At 26.2% G+C, this 12,604-nt stretch overlaps 1 protein-coding gene across 7 annotated transcripts in view; it reads right to left on the reverse strand.

The window, feature by feature from the left end:
- Positions 1–4,897: 4,897 nt before the first annotated feature.
- Positions 4,898–12,604, reverse strand: part of LOC101887915 (serine-rich adhesin for platelets) — a 152,772-nt gene continuing 145,065 nt past the window's right edge. For 3 of the 7 annotated variants that reach the window (XM_059130043.1, XM_059130041.1, XM_020038183.2), the window contains 3 exons: positions 7,972–8,392; positions 7,772–7,917; positions 4,900–5,915 (listed from right to left, as the gene is read on the reverse strand). In XM_059130043.1, coding sequence (XP_058986026.1) covers positions 5,589–5,915; positions 7,772–7,917; positions 7,972–8,392 — 894 coding nt within the window. In that variant the 3' untranslated portion in view covers positions 4,900–5,588. Of the gene's footprint in view, positions 5,916–7,771; positions 7,918–7,971; positions 8,393–12,419; positions 12,513–12,604 lie in introns of all 7 variants that reach the window. The other 4 variants (XM_059130042.1, XM_059130040.1, XM_059130038.1 and 1 more) reach the window with 3 other exon arrangements.

Genomic DNA, 12,604 nt, shown 5'->3' on the forward strand with positions numbered 1-12,604 from the left:
AAAATATTTTTTGTTACTATTTTTTGAGATATTTTTAGGTAGGTATTTTTTTATTTATTTTTCATTGTGGTTATATATTAGGGTGTCGAGATTTGCAGATTTTTTTTACAATTATTTTCAAAAATATTTTTAAAATATTCATATATTAAATATATATTAAAAAAATATTCTTAAACGACTACTAATTATAGGTGATTTTTAAAAAATATTTTTCAACTACTATTAATAGGCGTGGATTTTTTAAAAAATATTTTTCAACGACAAATAATTATCGGGGATTTTTTAAAAAATATTTTTCACGACTATTCATAGGCGTGGATTTTTAAAAAAAATAGTTTTCAACGACTATTAATAGGCGTGGGTTTTTTAAAAAATAGTTTTCAACGACTATTAATAGGCGTGGGTTTTTTAAAAAATATTTTTCAACGACTACTAATTATCGGGGATGTTTTTAAAAAAAATTTTTAACGACAACTAATTTTCGGGAATTTTTAAAAAATATTTTTCAAAGACAAATAATTATCGGAATTTTTTAAAAAATATTTTTCAACGACTATTAATAGGCGTGGATTTTTTTTGTTAAAAATATTTTTCAACGACTATTAATAGGCGTGGATTTTCTAAAAAAAATATTTTTCAACGACTATTAATAGGCGTGGATTTTTTAAAAAATATTTTTCAACGACTATTAATAGGCGTGGATTTTTTAAAAAAAAATTTTCAACGACTATTAATAGGCGTGGATTTTAAAAAAAAAAATTCAACGACTATTAATAGGCGTGGATTTTTTAAAAAAATATTTTTCAACGACTATTAATAGGCGTGGATTTTTTAACAAATATATTTCAACTACTATTAATAGGCGTGGATTTTTCAAAAAATATTTTTCAACGACTATTAATAGGCGTGGATTTTTCAAAAAATATTTTTCAACGACTATTAATAGGCGTGGATTTTTCAAAAAATATTTTTCAACGACTATTAATAGGCGTGGATTTTTCAAAAAATATTTTTCAAAGACAAATAATTATCGGGGATATTTTAGAAAATATCTTTCCACGACAAATATTTATCGGGGATTTTTTAGAAAATATTTTTCAAAGACAAATAATTATCGGGGATTTTTTAGAAAATATTTTTCAAAGACAAATAATTATCGGGGATTTTTTAGAAAATATTTTTCAAAGACAAATAATTATCGGGGATTTTTTAGAAAATATTTTTCAAGGACAAATAATTTTCGGGGATTTTTTAGAAAAACAAAAAATATTTAAAAAATATTTATCAAAACATTTTTCAACGTCAAATAATTATCGGGGATTTTTTAAAAAATATTTTTCAACGACTACTTATAGGCGTGGATTTTTTAAAAAATATTTTTCAACGACTATTAATAGACGTGGATTTTTTAAAAAAATATTTTTCAACGACTATTAATAGGCGTGGATTTTTTAAAAAATATTTTTCACCGACTATTAATAAGCGTGGATTTTTTAAAAAAATATTAACAGGCGTGGATTTTTTAAAAAATATTTTTCCACGACTATTAACAGGCGTGGATTTTTTAAAAAATATTTTTCCACGACGATTAACATGCGTGGATTTTTTAAAAAATATTTTTCAAAGATAAATAATTATCGGAATTTTTTAAAAAATATATTTCAACGGCTAATAATAGGCGTGGATTTATTAAAAAAATATTTTTCAACGACTATTAATAGGCTTGGATTTTTTAAAAAATATTTTCCAACGACTATTTATAGGCGTGGATTTTTAAAAAAATATTTTTCAACGACTATTAATAGACGTGGATTTTTAAAAAAATATTTTTCAACGACTATTAATAGACGTGGATTTTTTAAAAGAAAAAAATATTTTTCAACGACTATTAATAGACGTGGATTTTAAAAAAAAAAAATATTTTTCAACGACTATTAATAGGCGAGAGATTTTTTAAAAAATATTTTTCAACGACTATTAATAGGCGTGGATTTTTAAAAAATATTTTTCAACGACTATTAATAGGTGTGGATTTTTTAAAAAATATATTTTTTAACGACTATTAATAGGCGAGGAATTTTTTCAAATATATTTTTCAATGACTATTAATAGGCGTGGATTTTTAAAAAAATATTTTTCAACGACTATTAATGGGCGTGGATTTTTTAAAAAAATATTTTTCAACGACTATTAATAGGCGTGGATTTTTTAAAAAATATTTTTCAAAGACTATTAATAGGCGTGGATTTAAAAAAAAAAATATTTTTCATCGACTATTAATAGGCGTGGATTTTTTAAAAAAATATTTTTCAACGACTATTAATAGGCGTGGATTTTTAAAAAAATATTTTTCAACGACTATTAATAGGCGAGGAATTTTTTAAAAAATATTTTTCAACGACTATTAATAGGTGTGGATTTTTTAAAAAATATTTTTCAACGACTACTAGTTATCGGAGATTTTTTAAAAATATTTTTCAACAACTATTAATAGGCATGGATTTTTTAAAAAAGATTTTTTAACGACTCTTAATAGACGTGGATTTTTTAAAAAATATTTTTTAACGCCTATTAATAGACGTGGTCTTTTAAAAAATATTTTTCAACGACTATTAATAGGCGTGGATTTTTAAAAAATATTTTTCAACGACTATTAATAGGCGTGGATTTTTTAAAAAATATTTTTCAACGACTATTAATAGGCGTGGATTTTTTAAAAAATATTTTTCAACGACTATTAATAGGCGTGGATTTTTTAAAAAATATTTTTCCACGACTATTAATAGGCGTGGATTTTTTAAAAAATATTTTTCTACGACTATTAATAGGCGTGAATTTTTTTAAAAGTATTTTTCAACGACTATTAATAGGCGTGGATTTTTTAAAAAATATTTTTCCACGACTATTAATAGGCGTGGATTTTTTAAAAAATATTTTTCCACGACTATTAATAGGCGTGGATTTTTTAAAAAAATATTTTTCAACGACTATTAATAGGCGTGGATTTTTAAAAAAATATTTTTCAACGACTATTTATAGGCGTGTATTTAAAAAAAAAAATTCTACGACTATTTATAGGCGTGTATTTAAAAAAAAATTCTACGACTATTAATAGGCGTGGATTTTTTAAAAAAATATTTTTCAACGACAATTTATAGGCGTGGATTTTTTAAAAAATATTTTTCCAAGACTATTAATAGGCGTGGAATTTTTAAAAAATATTTTTCAACGCCTATTAATAATCGTGGATTTTTTAAAAAATATTTTTCAACGCCTATTAATAGGCGTGGATTTTTTAAAAAATATTTTTCAACGACTATTACTAGGCGTGGATTTTTTAAAAATATTTTTCCACGACTATTATTAGGCGTGAAATTTTTAAAAAATATTTTTCAACGCCTATTAATAATCGTGGATTTTTTAAAAAATATTTTTCAACGCCTATTAATAGGCGTGGATTTTTTAAAAAATATTTTTCAACGACTATTAATAGGCGTGGATTTTTTAAAAAATATTTTTCAACGCCTATTGATAGGCGTGGATTTTTTAAAAAATATTTTTCCACGACTATTAATAATCGTGGATTTTTTAAGAAATATTTTTCAACGACTATTAATGGGCGTGGATTTTTAAAAAAAAAATATTTTTCAACGACTATTAATAGGCGTGGATTTTTTAAAAAATATTTTTCAACGCCTATTAATAGGCGTGGATTTTTTAAAAAATATTTTTCCACGACTATTAATAGGCGTGGATTTTTTAAGAAATATTTTTCAACGACTATTAATGGGCGTGGATTTTTAAAAAAAAAATATTTTTAAACGACTACTAATAGACGTGGATTTTTTAATAATATTTTTCAAATGTTAATAAAAGGCGTGGATTTTTTAAAAATATTTTTCAACGACTATTAATGGGCGTGGATTTTTTAAAAATATTTTTCAACGACTATTAATGGACGTGGATTTTTAAAAAAAAATATTTTTAAACGACTACTAATAGACGTGGATTTTTTAATAATATTTTTCAAATGTTAATAAAAGGCGTGGATTTTTTAAAAATATTTTTCAACGACTATTAATAGGCGTGGATTTTTTAAGAATATGTTTCAATGACTATTAGTGGGCGTGGATTTTTCAAAAAATATTTTTCAACGACTATTAATATGCGTGGATTTTTTAAAAAAATATTTTTCATCGACTATTAATAGGCGTGGATTTTTTAAAGAATATTTTTCAACGACTATTAATAGGCGTGGATTTTTTAAAAAATATTTTTCAACGACTATTAATAGGCGTGGATTTTTTAAAAAATATTTTTCAACCACTATTATTAGGCGTGGATTTTTTAAAAAAATATTTTTCAACGAATATTAATAGGCCTGAATTTTTTAAAAAATATTTTCAACGACTATTAGTAGGCGTGGAATTTTTTAAAAAATATTTTTCAGCGACTTCTAATTATCGGGGATTTTTTAAAAAATATTTTTCAACGACTATTAGTAGGCGTGGAATTTTTTAAAAAATATTTTTCAGCGACTTCTAATTATCGGGGATTTTTAAAAAATATTTTTCAACGACTATTAATAGGCGTGGATTTTTTAAAAAATATTTTTCAACGACTATTAGTAGGCGTGGAATTTTTTAAAAAATATTTTTCAACGACTATTAGTAGGCGTGGAATTTTTTAAAAAATATTTTTCAGCGACTTCTAATTATTGGGGATTTTTAAAAAATATTTTTCAACTACTATTAATAGGCGTGGATTTTTTAAAAAATATTTTTCAACGACTATTATTAAGCGTGGATTTTTTAAAAATTAGTTTTCAACGACTACTTTTTTTTTTTTTGAAGAAACCCATCAAATCTCTCCACCCTAATATATAACCCAATACCCATTTTATAACATTATTTTTTAAAGACTATTTTTTTGCGCAGCATCATAAGTTTCAACTTCAAGAGTTTGTTGTTTTTTTTTTTTCTTCTTCTAAATCTAAACTTCCTACATCTAAAATACAAGTTTCGTTAGTTTTTCCTTTCAACTATTTCGAAATTTATTTAGGTTTGTGTTGTTGCATTTCTATCGACTAAACTATGTACCTATTCTGTTTTCGGTAAGTGTAATATTTGTTAAGAATGTTTTGAGTCAAAATTCTGTAATGTTCTGATACTGTTCTGTTATGTTCTTCGTTTGTATTTTAAGTCACTTTATTTGCTAGAGAATACTTTCTGTGGGTTATCTAGAGTTACAATACCCGACATGGGGGTCCACAGGGGTCACCTATACACCAAAGACCCTTGGATAAAAGACCCTTTATGGGTCTTCTCTGTATGGATGACCTTCTATAGACCTTCCATATCCAGATGATTGCTAATTGCTCTACTTAAAGCGTTATATGACGTGTTTCTGTTGTTGTTCTTGTTTTAATCTTCTACTCAATCTCCTAGGGGGGGTTATTTACAAAAAAAGTTTGATACCGTTTGTCATATTTTCTTTTTGGTAAAACGTAGCCTTACATCTAAATCTATAACAAATATGTATATATGTATGTATCTTGTGTTTGTTGTTGTTGTTTTTGTAATTTTAATTTAAAAACTGCCAGATGCCGATCCCGGCGGCTGGTGTTGTTGCTGATGTTGCAAATGGGCAGCTGCTGCCGCCAGTAAAGCTGCTGAGGATGACGATGTCGTTGTTGAGGTTGTTGTATTCAAGTTAGCATTTGTCGCCGAAGAGTAGGAGGATCCAATGGTCGTGGACGCCGACGGAGCTCCAGGGCCTGCTGATGCACTACTGGTACTCGTGGAAGGTGGAGATTTCAAAAGTGGTTTTATATCCTCGATTTGTATGAGTTGTTCAATGGGTATCAGGGAGAGTTCACCACCCGGCTGGGGGAGAGGCGGTAGTTTAGCTAAAGCCTGAAAATGAAAGATTTTTTAAAAAATATTTTTCAAGGACTATTACAAGGCGTGGATTTTTTAAAAAAATATTTTTCAAGGGTTTATTAAAAGGCGTGGATTTTTTAAAAAATATTTTTCAAGGGCTTATTAAAAGGCGTGGATTTTTTAAAAAATATTTTTCAAGGGTTTATTAAAAGGCGTGGATTTTTTAAAAAATATTTTTCAAGGGTTTATTAAAAGGCGTGGATTTTTTAAAAAATATTTTTCAAGGGTTTATTAAAAGGCGTGGATTTTTAAAAAAAAATATTTTTCAAGGGTTTATTAAAAGGCGTGGATTTTTTAAAAAATATTTTTTAAAGGGTTTATTAAATGGCGTGGATTTTTTAAAAAATATTTTTCAAGGATTTATTAAAGGGCGTGGATTTTTTAAAAAATATTTTTCAAGGGTTTACTAAAAGGCGTGGATTTTTTAAAAAATATTTTTCAAGGGTGTATTAAAAGGCGTGGACTTTTTAAAAAATATTTTTCAAGGGTTTATTAAAAGGCGTGGATTTTTTAAAAAATATTTTCCAAGACCTATTAAAAGGCGTGGATTTTTTAAAAAATATTTTCCAAGACCTATTAAAAGGCGTGGATTTTTTAAAAAATATTTTCCAAGACCTATTAAAAGGCGTGGATTTTTTAAAAAATATTTTCCAAGACCTATTAAAAGGCGTGGATTTTTTAAAAAACATTTTCCAAGACCTATTAAAAGGCGTGGATTTTTTAAAAAATATTTTCCAAGACCTATTAAAAGGCCTGGATTTTTTAAAAAATATTTTTCAAGGGTTTATTAAAAGGTGTGGATTTTTTAAAAAATATTTTTCAAGGGTTTATTAAAAGGCGTGGATTTTTTAAAAAACATTTTTTCAAGGGTTTATTAAAAGGCGTGGATTTTTAAAAAACATTTTTCCAAGGTTTATTAAAGGCGTGGATTTTTTAAAAAATATTTTTCAAGGATTTACTAAAAGCCGTGGATTTTTTTAAAAAATATTTTTCAAGGGTTTATTAAAAGGCGTGGATTTTTTAAAAATATTTTTCAAGGGTTTATTAAAAGGCGTGGATTTTTTAAAAATATTTTGTCAGGACTATCACAAGGTGTGGATTTTTTAAAAATATTTTTAAAGGGTTATTAAAAGGCTTGGATTTTTTTTAAAATATTTCTCCAGGACTATCACAAGGTGTGGATTGTTTAAAAATATTTTTTTTTCAGGACTATCACAAGGTGTGGATTTTTTTAATTTTTTTTAAAGGGTTATTAAAAGGCTTGGATTTTTTTAAAAATATTTTTCCAGGACTATCACAAGGTGTGGATTTTTTTAAAAATATTTTTCAAAGGCTATGGATTTTTTAAAAATATTTTTCAAAGGCTATGGATTTTTTAAAAATATTTTCCAAGGGTTATTAAAAAAGTGTGGATTTAAAAAAAATATTCTTCAAAGGTTATTAAAAGGCGTTGATTTTTTAAAAAAATATTTTTCATAGGTTATTGAAAAGCCTGGATTTTTTAAAAAATATTTTTCAAGGCTTATTAAAAGGCGTGGATTTTTTAAAAAATATTTTTCAAGGCTTATTAAAAGGCGTGGATTTTTTAAAAAATATTTTTCAAGGGTTTATTAAAAGGCGTGGATTTTTTAAAAAATATTTTCCAAAGGTTATTAAAAAAACGTGGATTTAAAAAAAATATTTTTCAAAGGTTATTAGAAGGCGTTGATTTTTTAAAAAATATTTTTCAAAGGTTATTGAAAAGCCTGGATTTTTTTAAAAATATTTTTCAAGGGTTATTAAAAGGCGTGTATTTTTTAAAAAATATTTTTTGAAGAACTAATAATTACCTTGGCATGCTCTATTGCTATCGTGGCCGCCTTTTCAGCCTCCCTTTGACGCCTCTCCTTCAACTTCAAGGAAAATATGGCCACGGATCGGGCACTTTTTACCAGCTTCTGTTTGAGACGATTTTTCTTCGCGGCCAATTCGGCAGCTAAAAATTTATAAAAATTGAGAAAAGTTCCATTAAATTTAAGAGAAGACTTACCCTTGGCCTCCTCATCGGTTGTATTGCCACCCGATGCCTGGCCAGCGGAAGCATTTGCCTTCGTTGATCCTGTTGAGGTTGAGGCCTGCTCCTTGTCGTTTTGTTGCGATGATTGTTGTTCCTTTTGTTGTTGCTGCTGATTCAATTGGAACGACAATGTCGATGTGGTTGATATGGCCCCTACACTGGGACGTGAATTCTCCACTCGCGTTGTGGCTGTTGTCGACGATGAGGCTCCGCCACTGGACGAGGAAGAGGATGAGGCGACTGTGTGTTGTGCTGCCGGACCGGTGGACGAGGAACCGGGAGTTACAGCCACCAGGGGCTGGGCTGCAATGGCTGTTGTCGATTTTATGGCCACATTAGTCCAGGATGGGGCTGGCTTTAAAATATCCATCGTGTCTGTATTGCTTTTAAGCTCCTTTTTTGTTGTTGTTATGATTTTTTATTTTTACAACAAGGAATAACAAAAACGATAGCGAGCGAAAGGATGTGCAATCGAAGAGCAACCGGATATAAGAAAGGTCAAACACACACACAGAGAGGAACATAGGAAGAAAGAAAAATGAATTGATGTTGCAGGAAAATTGTGCAGGACCATAGTTTGAGGTTCCATATTTTTTTTGGATTTTTTTTTTGCATATGTGGTAGTGTCCATATCAAAGATGGTGTTTGTTATGCCACATTTTATGGTTCATGGCGGATTTGCAACGCCATGTTGCACGCATTTGTTTATTTGGTTTTGTGGTTGTTGCACCAGGACAGGACGAGAGCGAAAAACGGAAGTGTAGAAAAAAATTATAATTAAAGGATTTCCATATAGATTAGCAGGTTTATTTGCGAACAGTGAACAGAACAAGAATTTCCAGTGAAAAAAACGGACACACACACACGCCAACATAAAACAAACATTTATAGCTGGTGATGGGTTAATGGGGGTTTATTGGATGGTGGGGTGAATGGAAAACGAGTCAGCATCAAAATTTTTCACATGCAGAGCCAATGGTGGAACACACATTAAAAATTTCAATATTTACTAAGACATTTATAGAGTGGGACCATGGACCCAAGTGCGAGCCATCAATAAGTCTATCCAAAAAATTTTGGAGCTTTTTTAATTATTTTTTTTTTTTTTAATTTTCAAAAATATTTTTCAACGACTATTAATAGGCGTGGATTTTTTAAAAAAATATTTTTCAACGACTATTAATAGGCGTGGATTTTCTAAAAAATATTTTTCAACGACTATTTATAGGCGTGGATTTTTTAAAAAATATTTTTCAACGACTATTAATAGGCGTGGATTTTTTAAAAAATATTTTTCAACGACTATTAATAGGCGTGGATTTTTTAAAAAATATTTTTCAACGACTATTAATAAGTGTGGATTTTTTAAAAAATATTTTTCAACGACTATTAATAGGCGTGGATTTTTTAAAAAATATTTTTCAACGACTATTAATAGGCGTGAATTTTTTAAAAATATTTTCAACGACTATTAATAGGTGTGGATTTTTTAAAAAATATTTTTCAACGACTATTAATAGGCGTGAATTTTTTAAAAATATTTTTCATCGACAATTAATAGGCGTCTTAAGAATTGGTTTCTTACAAGTGTATATGTTCTTTTGAGACCCTATAGACAATGACATGAAAACACTCAATGACAGGATGCAGATGAGTCGAAATTTTCTTCTTCTTCTTCCGCTGTTTGTCAAAAGCTTTTGACAATGGAGCAATATAAACAACATTTAAACTAGCCACTAAAAGCTTTGATTAAGGATTCTTTTAATTTTTGCAATAAAATAGCGCTCATACACTGAACTATACACTAGTCTATTCTAACACTTATATACAGTGACAAACAAAAGTGAACAAATATGTGTGTACTATAATGAAAACCGAAATTTCAGGCCATTGGTAGGAAAAAATGTACTAGTTCGTGAAATTATCTCTATTTTTTTTAAATATTATTTTCTGGATTTTTTTATAAAATATTAGAAGTATTTTATTTTTTGAAAATTCTTACAAAAATGGTGAACTATTTTCCATAAATTTCTTTCACAAATAACTGTGGAATATTTAAAAAATTCTCAAATAGTTAATTATAAGAAAAATCTAAAATAAATATATTTTTTTTTTTTTTTTGAAAATTTTTACAAAAAATTGCGAATTAGTTTCCATAGTTATTTTACACAAATAACTGCAAGATATTTACTTGAAAATATTTTCAAAAAGTTAGTTGAAAATTAATGATAATTTCTTTTTTTAAATTTTTAAAAAAAAAATGTTAATTATTTTACCTAGATTTTTTCACAAATAACTGTTGGATATTTACTTATATTCTCAAATAGTTATTTGAAAAAAGATTTAAAAAAATAATTGCAAAAATTTAATCTGTCTCGGAATCTCAAAAATTTTCTTGAACAAATTCTTATATAATTTTTTTACTTTAACCTTGGACTTTCGATTTATTTTTGTAAATTATGTATTAATAATAATATTATTATTATTAATTTTTTTTTGAAGAGTAAAAAAATATTCCTTAACAATTACTAAACAAATGAAATAAACACAAATTTATCTAGGACTGTTTATATGGAAAAAACCCCAAAAATTACTTGAAAAAAATCTTAAATAATCGTAGACTTTTTATTTGCAAAATTATTATTATTATTATTTTTATTTTTATTGTTATTATTATTATTATTATTATTAATATTATTATTATTATCATATGAAAAAAATATTCTAACACATTCTTAAATAAAAAAATCAAATAGTCTTGCACTTTTTACACGGAAAAATTTTAGACTTTTTCATAAAATCGTTAAACTAACATAAATATGAAATAATCCAGGGCTATTTTCTGAAAATTGCGTTACGAACGCTTTCTTTCGAATTATTTATTTAATTATTACTATATTTTTTGAAATATTTATTTGAAAAATTATGAAGTAATCCAGGCCTACTTTTGGGGATTTTTTTTAAATGCCTAGCATTTTCATTTAATTAATTAATTTTTTTCACAATATTTTAGCCATCTCCGACTATTTATTTGAAAAATCTCAAAAATATTAATTAAACAAATACGTAAATAATCGTAGATTTTTTTGAAAAAAATATGAAGTAATCCAGGGTTACATATTTTTTGAGAAATGCGTAAGAATTCCTTTAGATTTTGTGTTTTAATATTTTAGCATTTGAAGAAATTACGAAAAAAATCCAGGGGTATTTTCAGGTGAATTTTATTAAAAAATGCATAGCACTTTTTATTTATATATTTTTTTTTCATTTTTTTTTTTGTAATTCAGGGCTGAAGATTTTCTAAAAACTATCCAACATTTTCTTTTGATTTTTTGTTATTTTTATTGGGCAAATTTAAGCTACCTCGGACCGTTTATTTGAAAAATATCAAAAAATTTTTTGAACGAGTTCATAAACAATCATAGACTTTTTTTGAAAAAAAAAAAAAATCGGAAGAAATTATGAAGTAATCAAATGCTATTTTCTTCAAATTGTTTATTTTTTAAATTGCGTAACATTTTCTTTTGATTTTTTTTAAATTAATATTTGAAGAAATTATGAAATCATCTAGGGCTATATTCATTAATTATTTCATTATTTTTTTTAATTTTTATTTTAAAATATTATTAAATAATTTCTAATTGATTTTGAAATTTTTAATTGATTTTTTTTTTCATTTGTATTCAAAAAAATTATGAAGCAATCCAGGACTATTTTCTGGATATTTTGACAAAATTATTGCTATTTTGGACTTTTTTTTAAAAAATCTCAAAAAATTACTTGAAAAAATTCGTAAATAATTGTAGACTTTTTTGAAAGACAATAAAAACAAAGGGCTATTTTCTGCAGATTTTTTTTATAAAAAATAATTAAAAAATTTTTATTTTTGGTTATTTATTTTATTTTTATTATTATTATTTATTTCTCAATTGAAAACTGTTTATTCGGAAAAATCTGAAAAAATTACTTGAAAAAATTATTAAATAATCGTGCTTTTTTTGAAGAAAAAAGCTCAAATAAATAAATCACCTAAAAAATATACAAAAATGGAGCACTTTTTACTTGAAAAAATTATGAAATAATCCAGGGTAATTTTCTCGGTATTTTTATATAAAAAACATGTAACACTTTCTTTTGATTTTTTGAAAATATCTCTAAAAATTTTCTGGACATCATTTTGGGAAATGTATACAAAAAATTGTTGGACTTCGACTATTTTGTAGATTTTTTATAAATGCTGATTTAAATTAAAAAAATTTATATTAACAAATCTAAACAACTATTGTTTAAAATATTAAAAAAATAAATAAATTCACGAGTCTTCTTTTCGGAAATTTTTATTTGTTAAATTTTGTTTGTCATTGACATGGATTTTCAGTATTTGCTATATTTAAAATTGCAGGCCATCTGTTCGGATCTACCTTGGCAATGCAATCGATACTTCTATTGAGATTTACGCTATCGATAACCATCAAGCGTGACATCTTTTGCATTTTGTTGTAATTGTTGTAATCCTATGGAATCGAAATCGAGTCGGTTAATGTTTATATATCTCAAATTCTGAATCATGAGCTCACAATGATTTTTTTATAAAATTAAACATGCG

This window comes from Musca domestica, unplaced genomic scaffold (genome assembly GCF_030504385.1).
Source record: "Musca domestica strain aabys unplaced genomic scaffold, Musca_domestica.polishedcontigs.V.1.1 7, whole genome shotgun sequence".
NCBI lineage: Eukaryota > Metazoa > Arthropoda > Insecta > Diptera > Muscidae > Musca > Musca domestica.